Source organism: Sander lucioperca, chromosome 19 (assembly GCF_008315115.2).
Source record: "Sander lucioperca isolate FBNREF2018 chromosome 19, SLUC_FBN_1.2, whole genome shotgun sequence".
Lineage (NCBI taxonomy): Eukaryota > Metazoa > Chordata > Actinopteri > Perciformes > Percidae > Sander > Sander lucioperca.
The window spans coordinates 10,948,579-10,965,534 of NC_050191.1; the positions used below are offsets into that span (position 1 = coordinate 10,948,579).

The 16,956-nt window shown below is 39.0% G+C and overlaps 3 protein-coding genes across 5 annotated transcripts in view; 1 reads left to right on the forward strand and 2 right to left on the reverse strand.

Moving 5' to 3' along the window:
• Window positions 1-6,211, reverse strand: part of extl3 (exostosin-like glycosyltransferase 3) — a 28,601-nt gene extending 22,390 nt beyond the window's left edge. The window contains exon 1 of the mRNA XM_031321634.2: window positions 6,006-6,211. The gene's annotated coding sequence lies outside the window, so the exon portion shown is untranslated. The remainder of the gene's footprint in view (window positions 1-6,005) is intronic.
• Window positions 6,212-7,645: 1,434 nt separating this feature from the next.
• riox1 (ribosomal oxygenase 1) lies at window positions 7,646-15,145 on the forward strand. 3 transcript variants are annotated; one of them, XR_004895879.1, is made up of 16 exons: window positions 7,646-7,845; window positions 8,071-8,217; window positions 8,434-8,573; window positions 9,159-9,258; window positions 10,117-10,230; window positions 11,203-11,309; window positions 11,406-11,513; window positions 11,940-11,974; window positions 12,163-12,341; window positions 12,710-12,814; window positions 12,926-13,067; window positions 13,232-13,352; window positions 14,376-14,475; window positions 14,558-14,644; window positions 14,907-15,024; window positions 15,075-15,144. XR_004895879.1 is itself a non-coding variant. In XM_031321953.2 (15 exons), the coding sequence occupies exons 1-15, from the start codon at window positions 7,762-7,764 to the stop codon at window positions 14,964-14,966; spliced, it is 1,629 nt and encodes a 542-aa protein (XP_031177813.1). In that variant the 5' UTR covers window positions 7,646-7,761; the 3' UTR covers window positions 14,967-15,145. The 3 variants fall into 3 exon arrangements, 2 of the variants coding, with proteins under 2 accessions (XP_031177813.1, XP_031177814.1); XM_031321953.2 differs by having other exon boundaries at window positions 14,907-15,145; XM_031321954.2 differs by lacking the exon at window positions 8,071-8,217 and having other exon boundaries at window positions 7,696-7,845; window positions 14,907-15,145.
• Window positions 15,146-15,234: 89 nt separating this feature from the next.
• LOC116066117 (NADH dehydrogenase [ubiquinone] 1 beta subcomplex subunit 1) lies at window positions 15,235-16,904 on the reverse strand. The gene is made up of 3 exons (XM_031321955.2): window positions 16,778-16,904; window positions 15,660-15,804; window positions 15,235-15,434 (listed from the first exon to the last, which is right to left on the reverse strand). Exons 2-3 carry the CDS (start codon window positions 15,797-15,799, stop codon window positions 15,398-15,400), a joined length of 177 nt encoding a protein of 58 aa, XP_031177815.1. The 5' UTR covers window positions 15,800-15,804; window positions 16,778-16,904; the 3' UTR covers window positions 15,235-15,397.
• Between the last annotated feature and the right edge of the window lie 52 nt (window positions 16,905-16,956).

The following is a 16,956-nucleotide window of genomic DNA, read 5'->3' on the forward strand; positions in this document are numbered from 1 at the left end:
ATGCAATGTATGAAAAAAATAAGTCTATCAGAGGTGCAAGGGGACATGTTCAATGTCTTGTTTTGTCCGACCAACAGTCAAAAACACAAATACTGAATATTAAACAGGAAAAAGCAGCTAATCCTCACCTTGGAGAGGCCGCAGCCACAGAATGTTTGGTGGTTTTACTTGATAAATGACAAACAATTATTAAAAACATTATCACGAGCATCAAAATTGTTGCCTACAACAATTGTTTAGGCTACACTATCATTAGTTATATTGTAATGTTGTGTTTATAAAATCCTTCCTCCTTTAACCTGGCCTTCCCCTACACATATTTTACAAAGAAAACAGTAAGTGGGTAATACAGCAAAATTAACACACAAGCCCTGAAATCCTGCCCTCCTAACAAATAAATCCTCTTGTTATCTTTCCATAGCAGTGGCAGCAGCCTTGCTTGCTGTGTCCTCTTGAGAGCTCTTCCTCTCCCCCTCTCGTGCATGCTGGCGTAGACCATAACAGATTGACTCAGCCCGACAACAGCTGCCAGAACCCTGCAAGCCCCATCCTCCAGAAACTGATGGATTGTGGGAGGAAAGCCAGGGTGATTAGCCCCTTACATGGGAGAATTATTGCAATGTACCACCCCAAAAGAGATTTCACCTGAGTGTTAACGTAGGGCATTCACACTACTACTAAGTCATGTTGTTAATGTCCATTCAGCCTTACAAATGCACTGGGCTTGAACTCAATATGTCAACAACAACAAGTGGCAGCATTGTGTGGGGGAACTGATAAAATAATCAGGGAGATAAAAAAGGGATGGCCTCATTATGACAGTGATTGCACTCTTTTCACAGGGCATATTCTGTTCTGTGATTTGTTTAAAAGAAAGGACTGACAATCAAATATTCAGTTTTGCCTCGCAGCAGTGTAAAGCAAAAGTAGTTTTAACTGCTTCGGTCAAATAAGGCACTTACCTTGAGCTTGACAGTGACATAAGCTAACTAAGGTCCAGTGGAGGTAGGGAAATAGTGCTTCTATTTGAGGAAGTATTGCTTCTTGGAAAATGAATTAGCTGAGAAATCCTACTGTTTGACTAGCAGGTATGGCACAGAGAGCTGCTATTTGCTTACTTTGCCAAAAGTAAAACTAGTCCCTGCGTCTCTCTCTTTTCGCAGCATTTTCTGCTCTCACTGCTACCAGCTGCTATGAATGGCGTGAATGAAAGTTCTGACTGGAACAGATTCCAGTCAGCACTTTCATTCACGCCATTCATTTCTCTCTTGCCTAGCACAATTAAAAAAAAAAAAAGCATATTTCTGTTATTCCATAAACATACAGAACAAGCTGTCCTGGGTTAATGTAGCCCAACTCTTCCTGCCTCTTAAAGGAGATGTTACTTAGAGTAGAAGAGCTTGGAACACCCAGCTATTCAAGTAGAGTTAAACCTCTGCACTTTCTCAGACAAGAGCAGGACAGTTTGACAGAATGCAAGTCAAGAGTCAGCGGCTTCATTCGGTGATTCATCCAAGACCCTCATTACAAAGACGTGGCAATTAACCCCCAAGCCTTACTGTCAGACAAAATCTTTGGTATGTGAAATTTTAACTGACTAAAAACAATAATCAGAGCTGCAATAAAGAAATACTCCATCCCTGATATTAGTGTAGTGGCCTGCTGGACCGTCAAAACCCAACGCCTACCACACCACATGCCAACCAAAGAGTTCAGGATAATTCGAAATCTTTAATTCTACCTCAGGAGACAGGGACCCACCGAGTTATGCTTTAAAGCGTGGATTGGAGAACTAAGGTGTCTTGACTGTCCCTGACCAGCTAGTCTATGTCCAGTCTGCCGAATCCCCACACCAAAGTACACTTTTTAACTGTTAAAAACTGCCTAGTAATACAGCTGTTCAGACAGCTATCTGCACCTAAACAACAAAAACATAATTACCACTGCACAACATTACTTTTTACAAGCAACAAAGAGTCACCTGATCATTTCCAACACTATATTAACTGGATATACTGGCACCTTCTATCAGTTGCCTTTGACGCCAGATTGAAGGACTTTTCATCACTTTTAGTTCAAGTTTGATTGGTCATTCACAAACCTTTTTTCCCTGCAGACATTTTGACACGTCATGACAGAAAAGGATGTCACAGTCCGAGGGCATTGGTATTTTGCATGCTGGTTCACTGTGGAATCATTTCAAAAATTACGATTCCAGTGGAATCGTTTCTTTACTGGAATCGTTTGGAGGATTTGGTTTCAATCTGATCATGGGTTCCCAATTTAACATGCGCAAGTTTTGGTTTCCATAGCGGCCAGGCGCTTGTTGTGTTGCAGCCATGGAGCCCAGTAAGCGGCGCTCTAGTCTGGCTTTATTTTACGTTGAAAAAGCCCAGTAAAACTGCAATCCACCATTGAATCAAAATAAAACTTTCCTCTTATTTGTGAATTAGGCATGTGACCCGTTTCAACTTCACCCCTCAAAGAATCGGAATCGAGAATCGATAAGAACCGGAATCAAAAGGAAGAATCGCAATTGGAATCAGAATTGTTAAAATCCAAACGATGCCCAACCCTACTCCTTAGTACCGAGTATCGAAAAATGCCTCGTCATTAAATACCAAATTTCAATACCTTAAGAGTAAATCTCAACATTGTCAGTGAGCCAATAAACATACAGCATGCTTCTACCAAGATATAATAATGCTTGTGATTGGCTGCCTAACGTTACACGTTGTAGAGACACGCAGGAGAAACTCTTACGCACAGACACAGGGTTCACATAGTAGGAGGTGGAAAAAAAAAAAAAGATTTGTGCCGTAATGTGTAATAAAGAGAAAAATAAAGTCTTTGTTTCTCCTGCTATGCTTCCAGAGTCTGTACTAGCTCCGAAGCTTATCCCCCGTCACTTTCTCACTCACTCTACCACACACTCCCCACGCATATTCACATGCCGGCCCTGCTATTCTCTTAAAGAGATACGCTACGACGCAGACACCAGCGCATAAACATCAGGCCACTTACGTAGGCTACGGCGAAAGCTCTGCGTAAAGCCTTCGCAGAAGCATGAATCCACGTTTAGGTCAAGCACACCCTTTGCGGAATGTTAGATAATGCCTTATATCCCACGAACATACTAGACTTAGAACAGGTGTAACTAGTATAGCCTAACATTAATAAAGGCTGCCTTTCATTTAAACCTGCACTATTGCCACAAGGGGAACCATGAGCAATCCCTTTCACATTGTTATTTTAATACATTGTTATAAACCAATGTGGTAAATAATGTGGTGAGATGAATTTGAAACAGGCACCTGATAGTATTTCATCATCAGCACCCAAATTTGAGGTTTGATTTGCAAGATCAAATGCATTTCAAATGCTATCTAGCAACTCAATGGGATTTATTTTCTGTTTTTTTTTTTGTTTTTTTAAATTCCAATTATCAACAACTGTCGCAGGCCAAAACAATGATCAAACACTACCAATTACCAATTATGCCACTAGAATGGCCTCTACCCATATGGAAAATTCAGAAAATTGGGAGCATCAGGCAGACGGCCAAGTATCTAATGAGGGCAGCACATATAAGAGGCACCTTGTCACATAATGAAATGATGATTTCGCCATTTTTCTGGATTGTGGCATTTTTTGATAAGCATATGACCACAAGAAAAAGAAAATCACTCACAGACACTGTGGTAATCACAACCCTATGAGAAAAAGATCAATATCCTTGTCCACAATGGGATACACAGTGCCCCGTACAGACCCCTATGTTGACTTTTGTTCTGACAGTTTGTGTTCATTCATAGCTAAAAAACAACAAAAAGCATAGGCCTACTGCTGTTGTTTATACATCAGTGCAGATAACAAATATCAGAGAGATAACAATGCCTCCAAAAAAAAAAAATCAACACTAGCATCTGCTGTGATCCATTCACAGGCAACTGACCTAGATAAACTACAATTTACACCTCTGTGTGGGCCTAGGGTAACTGCCGCCCAGTCGTCAACATCTCACACTGATGTTCAGAAATCAAATGATACGTGACAAATATATCTGATAATAACTAAAAAGTGCTAATTATTGGTTTGGAAGTGAGGACATAACTTACAAACCAGGCAGTAATGTGAAATCTAAACTATAACTTTTGCTGCCTCCATACATCAGGTGATTATTTTGTGTTTCACACAACCAATTCCCTGCAATCCCTTTTTAGTTTTCGCTACATCATTGGATTCAGGACACTGCATGTGTTCGTGCTTAGCGAGTTTTCCCACCAAGTTTCAGACTTTGTGATAATAAATAAATAATTATTTGACAAAAGCATCCTTCTGCCAAGTAAAAAAAAAATGCACAAAGGCATGCAATGATGACGCATACAGCCACAAATAAACTGACCAAAAAGCTCTGGGCCAACAACTCCGGAAAGGCCGCAATTAAGTGATAAACTTTGGGCTTAGAAATCTGAGTGAAAACTGATTTACTGGTTACTGAAACATGCAATGCCCTTGGCAGTAACCTCAGTGTTCCCACAAGCACGCTAAGCCTGGCCTTAATATCAACTAGTGGGGTACATTCTACGAACTACAAGAGGCTGGCTACTGTCATTCAACTCATTCTATCTGGGTTGTGCTAAGCTCCTCTGTCTCACCAGTCATTGGTTGATTACCACAAGGCAAATGACAAAACATCTGCACTCATTTTCAAGTTAATTAGGAATATCTAGCTAATACAGCCCCTCAATAAATCCTACCTTCATGTAGGTTGTAATGGTCAGATGTTGGTTAAAGTGTTTAGAGACAATTTTCTAGGTAATTTATGAGGCTGTAGTTTGTGGTGCTGATGAATTGTAATGCATTATACTGAAAGGTGTAATATTTAGTCTACCGTCATATATATAGATGGGGTGGCAACGGAGTGTAATCAAAAGTGAGTTTAGTAAAAAAAAAAAAAAAAAAAAAAAAAATATATATATATATATATATATATATATATTTTAAGCTATATTATAGGGAAGCTATACTGTATGATAGAGCGAAACATTGAACCAAGTGTAAATGATAGCAGTAGGCATATACTGATAGCAGCAATATCTGATGATCTCCTCACTCTGAATCTCATTGCAAATACATTATTACAGTAACAGTTAATGCCACCTTGCTCAATGGCAAAGGTACAACATGAGTGACAGAGCAAGATTTCAAAGAGATTTCAAGAGACCCTACCCCGTATCTGAACATAGCAAACAGAACTTCTATTTCCAAATGCTTAGTTTTATAATTGAATCGTCAATAATAACACCAGCTATTATAGTTTTCGTGCATTAATATGTACTATAATGAACAGTGGTCGCAGAACAGATCGTCAGTGTAATAAAGCATGTTGACTTAACCATAAGCTCATTATGGTTTTCATAATCAGCATTCATTATCATGCCAATATGTATGCTTGCTTGCCACTAAGCACGTCGACAAAATTGCCAGTTTTTAGTAACGTTAATTGAGTTAGGCGTGACATTTCACCCATACTAATAGAGCGGCACATTTCTGCAGCAGGGGGTTGAGGGTTTGACAATCAAAAGGGGGCCTAAATAATAAAATGTGTTTAGAAGACCAATATATGTTGGTCATATACAGACTACTTAACGCTACATCGCGGCAAAGCACCGACTACACTGGTTGACGTGTGCCTCAGTAGAGATCAAAGCAAAACACACTCACGACTTGCAGCGACTCAGCTGCCTCCAAGTCTTTATAAAAACTACCAACCTTTTACATTTACACCAGTTAGAAATTCCGCAACAAAAACACAACGAGGGCAAGTGGACACACTGCTATTGTATTAATTATGGACAGAGGGGATTTGCAGGGGAAAGACACAAGGGGCCATATGTCTCATCTGGCCAATTAGCTAGCCTGCTAGCCAGCAGCGGTCACAACAAAATGCATTTGCTCTCAACTACACTGGCAGACCAACGTTAGCTTCAGTAGCTACTCACCTCAGCAGAAGAGTCCAGGGTGTCCTACAAACTGAGTCACAATCGTCCTGCAGGTTTGTCAAACCGTTAAAATATGTTTTATGTGAATTTAAAACGACAACAGTCACCAGACAAGCCTGTGGTGTTGCAGCGTTTTCAGTTCGCACCGCTTAAAAGCTGCATTGTTGGAGCGACGGCTGGACAAACAGCACCAATGGCACGCCGCTAAGCATTGTGGGAAACAGTGTTGATTAACCGTGTAGTTCAAACACATGAAATATTGTGGAAATGCTCCACCTTGTGATCAGTGTGGTGATACATGATGAGTGGGGTATATACTGTATATAAAATATATAATTATATATTTTTTATAAAATAATATATTTAAATATTACATTCGTTAACAAATATTTCTTAATCATGAACTTAAAAAGTCATCTTTCAGAGAGAAATTGTTATTTTATATTATTTCTTTATTGATATTGTTTTATAGTTTTATGTTATATATGGATTACGGATGGCAAGGACATCTAGCTCTTCAGGATGGATGAAAAACATAGCAAAACAGCACAGCAAAGAACATAAACAAGGATGCTGTAATTCTACAAACATACACAGCCAATCCTTTTTTGCAGCGATGTTTTGATGAAAGACATGAAAAACAAATGCATTTTTACCATTATGAGGATGTGGAAAACAGTATTAGAGGAGCTTGCTGAAACGCACAACAGCCTTTTAAATATAATTAGTCAGGCAGTACACTCAGACTGACCATAAGACATGCAGTATGACACGAATTGAGTCTTTATTTAAAAAGTTTGTAATTCTGACTGAGAATATTAATAAAAAAATTAGCTGACCAAGTGAGGTAGAGGATCGGCTAATGAGTGCTAATGTTTACATTTAAAAGTGTGAAGAAACAAATAAGAAAATCTTCTGTTAGACATCTGGTAATCTGAATTAAAATCTATTACAAGTCTACAACTCTGGCTCAATGGCCTATCCTGTTCTTGAAAAATTCATATTTTTTATTAAGTGATAAAACAAACAAACATATAGGTAAATTAAGACATCAGCAAATAAAGCAGTATTTGCTGATGTCGTAATTTACCAATATGTGTTTGTACTTGTTTTCTTATTATGTTTCTTCTTTTTTACTTTACATACTCCCTACTATGTTCTTGGTTTCTTATTTTTTGTTTGTTCGCTTTATGTATTTGTTGAACTATTTAGAAAAATTCAATAAATACATTTGTTTTATAAAGTCCTATACGCTCCTTTCAGTCCTAAGTGGGCTGCAACCTGCAACACAGGCTTAAATCAAACACTCCTCAGAATAGGCAAGCACCCTGCTTGGACTTGTTATGCACACACTGTAATACATCGGAAACTGTCAAACATGTATTGATAGATTGCATATAAGATAGAAGGGGATTAATATCAGGACTAATTGATGAAAAACTCAATATTACACTGGGGAATCTGCTAGGAAACACATAATCGAAAGTGCGTAATCTTCTATTTAAAGATTAAAGGGAATAATAGAGATAATTTAATCTAATTTACTAATTCTACCAATTATCTAATTCCACACTCCAGTCCAGTAGGTGGCCAACCGCCATTAAAACTCAACAAAAATGAAGAAAGAAGAAATGGGCTGCAATTTGTAGTACTATTCTACAGGTGGCAGTAGTGAGTCCGTTAGAGAGCAAATGGACACAAATAGCCGTAGAAGAGGACTCTCCAGCAGTCGCGGGATGATGACATATTCTTGAACATGGAGCGAAAACACATGTCAGCTTTTGCTTTGTATAAAACGTTGTCAACAGACTTGCCTCCTGCTTCGAAGCCTTCCCTGCAGGTAGATATTATTAAAATAATGTGGTAGGAACTGGTTTAGTCGTACCTGGTGATCTGCTCTATGCTCTGTAGACTCAGAGCTGCAGGAGGGACAGTGCTGAAACTAGCCCAGTCCTCCTGATAGCTAGTTAGCTATCAAATCATGTAATCTGCTCTTCATTTCTCCAGGCTAACTATGTATCTTAACTGTGTTTAGCTATTTATGGTAACTTGTATGATGTTCTAGGTGGCAGATAAGAAGAAAAGGAAAAAGGAGAATGGGGCTAATAAGGTGAACACAGTTAAAGCTCAATTAAAGCCTGAAAGGAAGAAAGTGCGAAAGAAGCTCCTAAAGTCTGCAAAAAAAGAGGAGAGCCTTAAGGGAATGACAGAAGTAAGTGTGTACCTGCTGCAAAGATAGATGCTATGGGGTGCTATTTTCACATCCATAAGTTAGTTATCTGTTAATCTAAATGCTAACATGTTGTTGTTTTATTATTATTATTATTATTATTATTATTATTATTATTATTATTATTATTACTATTATCATTTTCTTTGACCATACTGCTCAGTTATGGTTCTTAGATTCTTTATGCTTTTATTGCAGGAGGAGGAGTGTGTAAATGGAGATGGTGAGGCTCTGGATGCTTTGCTGGCCGATCTGGGAAAAGTCAACAACAGCAGGGAGAGAGCGAGCAAGCTGTTCCAGTGGCTCATCAACCCCATTCCTGCTAAGTCCTTCTTCAGGTACAGATGAGTGTGTTGGCAGTGTTTCTGTCTGTAGATTTAGTGCACATATATTGTGTACATATTCATATTTCTGTAGGCTGCAGAAGAGCAAACAATGTGATCAAACAATGGATCAATTAATTATTGATCCAAAATCCAATCCAAAATTTCAACAGAACAGAAACTTTGCAAAACTGGAAGGGCACCCTGAGAGCGCAGACCTCTACCAAGGCATGCCCTATTTCACAATGTTAATGCAGTGTGAATTTTCCCAGTCAATTATTCTGACACCACATGAATGCAGCACAAATTCCCTACCTTGCAATGTTAACGCAAGATAAAAATAATTTGTGTATTCACCCTGTGATTCGGATCCCCTCCAACATTTAATGGGTTCCTCCTTGGCCCATGCTTCGCCCTTCCACCAAGTTTCATGAAAATCGGGCCAGTAGTTTTTCCGTAATTCTGCCGACAGACAAACAAACAAACAGACAAACCAAGCCGAAAACATGACCTCCTCGGCGGAGGTAATAATACACCCTGTACAAGGTGTCATCTTTTTCTTGCAACGTTCACCGGGTAATATTTTTCCTCTTTCTGAAGGGAAACATGGGAAAAGAAACCCATTCTTGTTCAACGTAAGACTCCAGATTATTACAAGGGAATGTTCTCCACAGCAGAGTTTGATCGCATATTAAGACAGGTAAGGATCTGAAACATTACCTCATCTATCCTTACTTTATCTATAATTCCCCCACCTCTGTTGGAATATGTCAGTTATGTTATTATCAAGACGGCTCTTTTACACAATACAATATTATACACAATTATTATTGTTCTAAAACTCATGGAAAGTGTAAAATTGAAGCAGGTACTTTCCTTCATTTAATGTGGAAATGTTTTTTCCTTTTTTGTAAACAAGTAATCAAAAGGTGGTGGTAGCATAATTGACAACACAAAAGTTCTGGAGAGTGGTCTCTACTACCAAAAGTTGGACTTGCATTGGTCAGCTTTATTTTTGTTCTCCACCACTGTAAGAGTCAGACAAAGGCTGATTTACCTGAAGGGTTAACATTCATTTCGGACATTGGCTGTTTTGAATCTGTAATCGCACAGACTAATAATTATCAAGGGAAGTTCTATAAAGTTTGGTGTCATTTAAAAAAAAGTAATATATATACCTTATATATATATATATATATATATATATGTGTATATATATATATATATATATATATATATATATATATATATATATATATATATATATATATATATATATTTATTTAAAGAAACAAACATAATAGGAAGTAAATCTTTTTTATTTTGAATGTGAAAATGAGCTGTCTCATTTTTTTTCCTTTGTCTTTTTTGTTGTTGTATATTACGTAGTTTTTTTTATTTGTTTGTTTTCTGATTTATTTTATGTATAGTAGCTATGTGCCCAGATTTGTTTTGTTGTCTGTTCATCAATGAGTAACTATCAGATTTTGTCTTGTGTCCTTGATAGATAATGGAGATCTGTGATACTGAACTACATGTCTGCATGGTTTAATTTTAGGAGGATGTTCAGTATGGAGTGAACCTGGATGTCACGAGCTACACCAATGGCAAAAGAGAGACGCACAATCCTCCGGGGAGAGCTCTGCCGTTCACTGTGTGGGACTTCTATGAGGTAAGGCCACACTGATGCCGGCAGCAGCTCTGTATACAGTATGTGATTATTTCTAATGCAACATTACTGTGATTCTGCATTTTTACATTCCTTATAAATGGATATTGCTGTAGCAGTTTGAAGATCATTAAAGTCGCTCACTTTGAAATTCTCCTGGACCACCTTTATTGAAAAGCAATTAGATGTATCAGGCAAAAAAAATAATTTTAATACCTTCTGTGCTACAAGCTTGAAGTCATTTTGCGTTAAGTGCATTAAACTTATCAGAGCAGGGTGATATGAAAAAAAAAAAAATCACAATATTTTTGCCCAAATACATCGATGTCGATATTGCGACAATATTGTAGGTTTGACCATCGGTGCATTCACAAAATATTTACACAATGAGATTTTTGATAAATAATCATCGGTAATGTGGATATAATGACTAAGTGGGTAAAGGCAAATAATCGAATAGCTAGAACAGTCTGGTAAGTTTAGGAAATGACTAGGGCTGCCATCTCTTAGTCGATTAGTCGACTAATCGGTCGTTTTGGTCTTAGTCGACTAAGATTTCTTTAGTTGATGAGTCATTTTTTATGGTTATTCATGCTTAATTACTCATTTCCAAGAAACTTATGAGCACATTTCTGGTAAGCACAAGATTTAAAGTGGTGTTGTTCTAGTCTTAACCACCTCTCAAAGAGCACAGCTCTGTCGATTACATCAACTAATCGACAAAATCATATAAGTGTTAGTCGACTAAGAATTTCTTTAGTCGAGGACAGCCCTAGAAATGACATCACTTTACTGTAATGCAGCCTTTAAAACCATATTACGACACCATATTACGATATTCAAAATTTAAGACGATATCTAGTCTCATATATCGATATAATATCGATTTATTGCCCAGCCCCAGTATCAGTGCATCATCTGCACAGCGCACCCATAGCAGATTATCAATCTCATCATTGTATCTCCATTCCCCAGAGTGGCTGCTCCCTCCGCATGCTGAATCCCCAGGCTTTCTCCTCCACGGTGTGGAACGTGCTGTCCATCCTCCAAGAGCAGTTTGGCAGCATGGCAGGAGCCAACGTGTAAGTATTTGGGACAGTGTTTGTCCTGGATACCTTTTTAGATGCTATCAGCCACTGTTAAATGTGTGGGTTTTTTTTTTTTTCCTTTTTAACCAGATACCTGACACCACCTGGAACACAAGGCTTTGCTCCACATTATGACGACATTGAGGCGTTTGTGGTTCAGCTGGAGGGGAAGAAACATTGGAGAGTGTACAACCCAAGGTGAGATACAGTAAGGAACCTTTTAAAAGGGCATCATCGGGGGGTACCTGGGTAGCTCACCTGGTAGAGCATGCAGCCATATACAGAGGCTTAGTCCTCGACACAGTGGTCGCGGGTTCGATTCCGACCCGCGGCCCTTTGCTGCATGTCGTTCCCCCTCTCTCTCCCTTTTCATGTCTAAAGTTGTCCTATCTAATAAAGGCCTAAAATGCCACAAAAAAAATCTTAAAATAATAAAAGCAGCATCGAGTTAAATTTACACTGAATTGTTTTTGCTACAGTAACAGTGAAGAAACTAGTAGATCATTTCAACATTTTGAGTCATGCGCACTAATCATTTGCAATTGGTAGCTAATCCAGTTTTCGTGCTATTTACATTTATTATATTTGGCTTGAGATTAATGCCAGTCTGACTTTTTTTCTTAGGACCGAAGATGAGGTCTTGCCTGTGCTTTCGAGTGGTGAGTAAAAGAATTATTTCATTATTTTTTTTAATAGTTTTTTTCTTGACGTAAAAGCCATTTGTCATTTGGTTGGAAACAGGATTTATGGATAATTACGTACAATTACCATTACTGTACGTAATTGGCTTTACACATATCTACAGCTGTCATTTCTCAGATGTGACTGCTTTGCATTTCCTTTCCAGCCAACTTCGATCAGGCAGACATCGGGAAGCCGATCCTGGAAGTGGTCCTCGAAGCCGGGGATCTCCTTTACTTCCCCCGAGGATTCATCCACCAGGGCGACTGCCTCCCAGATGCTCACTCCCTCCACATCACCATCTCTTCTCACCAGAAGAACAGCTGGGGTGATCTGCTACAGAAGGTGATATTCTCTGATCAAGGCTCTAATCAGAAACCTACATGGTTAACAAAAGGCAGCATCAGTGCACGGGCACATCGCCACATTTATTGATAAAGCATTACAGGTATAGTGTAATAACCAATAGCGTTTCCCTTAAAATACTTGACCGACAGCCACTCTTAAAAGCTTTTAAACAACATTCTTCTTGTTGAGCTGTTGTAACACACGTGGTGTAACAATCCATACAAATAAAACAGGAAAATGTTCTAATATTTTCTGGTGTGCAATATTCCAGTATTGATTCTGGATAAAAGTACAGTAAACCACTTTAACCATTTTTTTTTAAATATACCAAAGGTCTTTCCCCTTTCGATCTGCCCTTTGTTCAGTTGGTTCCAGCAGCATTGGAAATAGCAATGGAGGAGGATGTGGAGTTCAGACAGGGCTTACCTCTGGATTACCTGACATACATGGGAGTACAGAACTCTGACAAGGTAATTCATCAATTATTTTCTATTTATTTGTCACTTTCTGTTACCATCACCATCCTTGGCTTCTCACCAGTTACCCACTCATAATGACCCAAGTCCTCCTCATGTGTGTAGGATGACCCACGCAGGACAAAATTCTTCTCGCAAATTGAGAGTCTGATGAAGAAGCTTATTACTTACGCCCCGATCGATGCTGCCGTGGATCAGAAAGCCAGAGACTTCCTCCATGACTGCCTTCCTCCCATGCTCACGACGGGTATGTGGAGGCTACATCAGTTCTGGCAATTCACTTACTTTCAGTTCACTTACTTCAGAAGAAAATTGTACTATTGCATGAAAGTGTTAATGATTATAACGCTGCAGGACAGCCTGCGATGCATAATGCTTCTGATTCTAACAATTTCATGTCATCTCCCACAGAGGAATTGGCCAGCAGTGTGCAAGGAGCATCTACTAGGTGGGAGCGCGGGCAAGTTCTGGATGTAGGTGCACAAATCACTCCCCAGACCCGAGTCAGAATTCTCCGTGCTGGATGTGCCAGGTAATGCAATGTTTACTGCATTTCACCGCACGTTCACATCAGGCAGATTTGAAATGGACTATTCAACTGTGGAGTATAGCATCTATAGCCCTATTCACACGGGACTAATTGTACCAGGGGACCTCGTGTGATTTAGAAATAACCCCCTACGTCTGTGTTTCGTGTGGCGCATTTGCACGGGATAAGTGAAGTCTGTATTTTACTTAAACTTACTGACATTATCCCCATCATATGATGTCAAGGCTTTGTCAAAACTTTCATGTATAATTGCCAACGCAACCAAAACGACCTCAAAATGACAGAGATGCCGATTGGCACGGTACTAATATTACCACACAACCTCTGTGTTTGTCGAAATATGGTAGGTAATTTGTAGTGGGACTTTTACTTGACAAATTACAGACATGGCTGATTCACATGGGATTAAGATCACAAACGACCTCCGCAATTAATACAAATAACTAGAGTTCCCCAGGTAATACTAGTCCTTTGCGACTAGGGCTTTTGACAGTGGCTGCATCTCAGAACCCTTAAATTACCTCCTCGATTCCTCCACTTGCCTCCCTTCCTCGTGTCTTAGTCCCTCCCACTGAGGAGGCACGGGAGAGACGCGAGCAAATCATGCGAGGAGAGAGTCAAAGAGCAAATGTGTTTTAGAGGGAGGAGACGTCCTTTCCTCAGCGTCACATGAATTTGTCAGCTGTATGGGCGAAGTTGGCAACTCTTTCAGCTGCACGGCTTCCGGGAAGGCTGCTCTCGTGTATCCTTGCCTATAGCTCCTCGATGATCCCTCCTCGATGCTCACTCCTCGGGGGAGAAATAAGCGCTTGTGAGACGGCCTTCACCGAGGAGAGCCAGAACAACTTCTGGTTCAGCCAAGGACCGAGGAGTCGAGGAGCTATCAAATAAGGGTTATGAGAACAAAGCCCTTATTGTTGTCAAGAACACCTGCTTCAATGATTTGACATTAAAGCAAAAATGTAAATAATGGCAATGTTAAAATGTAACTTTTTGTCTTCCCAGGCTATGCAGTGATGGAGAAGCTGTTCATCTTTACTACACAACAGACAACTCCAGAGTTTACCACAAAGAGGAGCCCAAGAGTTTTGAAATAAAAGCAGAGGTAGATTGGAAGATCTATGTAAAGCTCTTGTTTTATACTTGGTGCCCTAATGATGTCACCTCCTAACCTTTTTTTTTTTTAGCACACAGATGCCATGGAGTTTCTGATCCATTCATATCCCAAATTTGTGACAGTAGGAAGTTTCCCATGTGATTCTGCAGACGACAGGGTATGTTGTTTTAAGTGCATACAATCTGTGCTGAGATGTGATACTACTGTACATTCAGGCAGTTTCTGCTCTGTGCAGTCTTATTTTAGGGGAGGGGAACAGGTCTTGTATTTGACAATGTATGCAATTCTTTAAATAATATCCATTTCCATTTTATGTAGATATTTATTCTAAATAATTATATATAATATATAATTTTAGCCTGTGTTTTTGTGAAATGATTGTTTTGAGTTGTTCCTCACATGGTTCTTCCCCCCTCCAGATCGCTTTGGCTGAACTGCTTTTTGAGAGGGGGATTATCCACACTGCAGAACCTCTGTAGTGGCCACAGATTCTTCAGTCATGCTGACTGCATGAATAGATTGCCTCTGTACAAAATACAAACATACTTCTTGCCCCAAGTAGTCTTCATTAGGTCTACTGGAATGGTCACATTGAAAAACCCATTTATGAATTTGCTCTCTGTTTAGCACCAAATAAACCAGTTTAATCCTGTCTTGTGAAGTTTCACCGGTCATGTCTCGCTTCACTTAATAAAGAAATTAAATGATGTCATGTGTTTTGCAACAAAAATCACCAACAGGTACGCATTATTTTTAAGAGAAAGGGCATGTTTATTATCGGTTGATACAACTCAAAATATTAAAGATTATTAGGAGATCCAACTCAAAACAAGTTACAGGACTCTTAAACATTCTGATTTGAGGGTCGTTCACACCACAGATGACAGGACACATTCCAGGTAGGGGTAGTCTACTTCCAGGTCACCTCCTCACCGGACTTCAGCTCCCTAAAGAGAACAGAAGTTAGAGAGTTGCATATTGCTATATATAAAAATGTTTTCCTTCATCACTAAGCATTCTGCTGATTTACATGCATAGTAATTAGTTTAAACTGGGGGGGGTGGTATGCAGTAGCAACAACCACCGTCACTTGACTTGGAAGTAAATAGGTAACCATAAGGGGGACCCAGTTTAATTTTATACATAGGTGGAAGTTGGCTTTTTATTCTTACCTGCTGAACAAAACACTTTTGTTCCTGAAAGCTGTCAGCTTCTGGTCCTGCTGTTTGTCAAGGTACCATCCAATCACAAAGCCCATGGGCACCAAGATGTTCACCCAATGCTCACGGGCAAGTGCTACAAAGTTGACCATAGTTCCTACAAAAATAAATACAAGACACATTGTAACAAATTCTGGGGCACGTATATACTCTGATCTAAAACAGTTATGCTTACATTTGCAGTTAGAGGGACTGATGCTTTCACATATCAATTTCATATTTTACTACTACATTTACTACTACATTTGCTGAAAAAAAACCTAAGCCATATCCGACACTGTTTGGACTTTGTGCCTAATGGTAACCTAAATGGTAAGGAGTTCTTTAGTCATTTCAACATGTGTCACTATGAGCTAATTGGTATGTAGATACTGTATTTATCCCCCGCTGTGTCACAGCAACAGTACACGCACGAAAAACACTGCACAAAGAATAATGCAGGAAATCAATCAAAATCAAAAACACAATCAAATATCAAAAACACAAGTACCAATATAACATAAGCGTTGAAAATGTATGCCCTTTTAAACTTGCATGCATATAGTGTGCAGGTTGGAAATGCATTGGGTGTGCAAAATAGGGGTTACCGGTATTTAAATGTACAAAATATATATATTCCACTTTGCCAAAGTTGCAGAGAAAATATATGTAAATGTGAGTCTAGTAACAAGTTGGTGCTAGGTGAGGATACTGTCTAATCCTCATTAATTACATATCTAGCTTAGCTATATCATACATAAAACAGCAGCGAGTGTAACTCAACGATAACTTCAAACCATATATGTGGTAACGTTAGCTGTCATTTCACCATTTACATTGTAGCTTGCCTTCCCACAATATGGAGTTAAAATGCTGAAAATATAGCTAGCTAGCCTTGCATACTTAAAAAACACCAACTGCACCACAGCCACTGGCTAGCTAATCAGGTAGCTAGCTAGCATTGTGTCAGGTTTTCGTTGAGAATTGTTTCTCAGTTAAAGAAATTATTTTGTGTTTGGCACAGTTTATATGTTAGAGTGCAATAGCTCAAATAATAAACAAACACGATGCTGGAATATGTAAAATATTACCTTCTGTTTACACCTAACCGTGGCCTTCAGCTCTTCACTCACCAGGCAGAGGGCATTGGACTCTACCAACTGTGCAAACGCGACAGGGGGTACTTAAACAGTAAAACAATTTTTTTCAACGTAATGGCCCTTATCGTGGGTTATAATATCAGAAGCACCATATGAAATCAAAATATTAA

Excerpts from the sequence above, each read along its gene's own strand:
- riox1 (XM_031321953.2), top strand. The coding sequence starts at position 7,762 with ATGGAGCGAAAACACATGTCAGCTTTTGCTTTGTATAAAACGTTGTCA. Across the intron at positions 8,574-9,158 it reads CCTGCTAAGTCCTTCTTCAG|GGAAACATGGGAAAAGAAAC; the intron begins GTACAGATGAGT and ends CTCTTTCTGAAG. Across the intron at positions 14,645-14,906 it reads GTGATTCTGCAGACGACAGG|ATCGCTTTGGCTGAACTGCT; the intron begins GTATGTTGTTTT and ends TCCCCCCTCCAG.
- LOC116066117 (XM_031321955.2), bottom strand. The coding sequence starts at position 15,799 with ATGGTCAACTTTGTAGCACTTGCCCGTGAGCATTGGGTGAACATCTTG. Across the intron at positions 15,435-15,659 it reads AAAAGTGTTTTGTTCAGCAG|GGAGCTGAAGTCCGGTGAGG; the intron begins GTAAGAATAAAA and ends TGTTCTCTTTAG.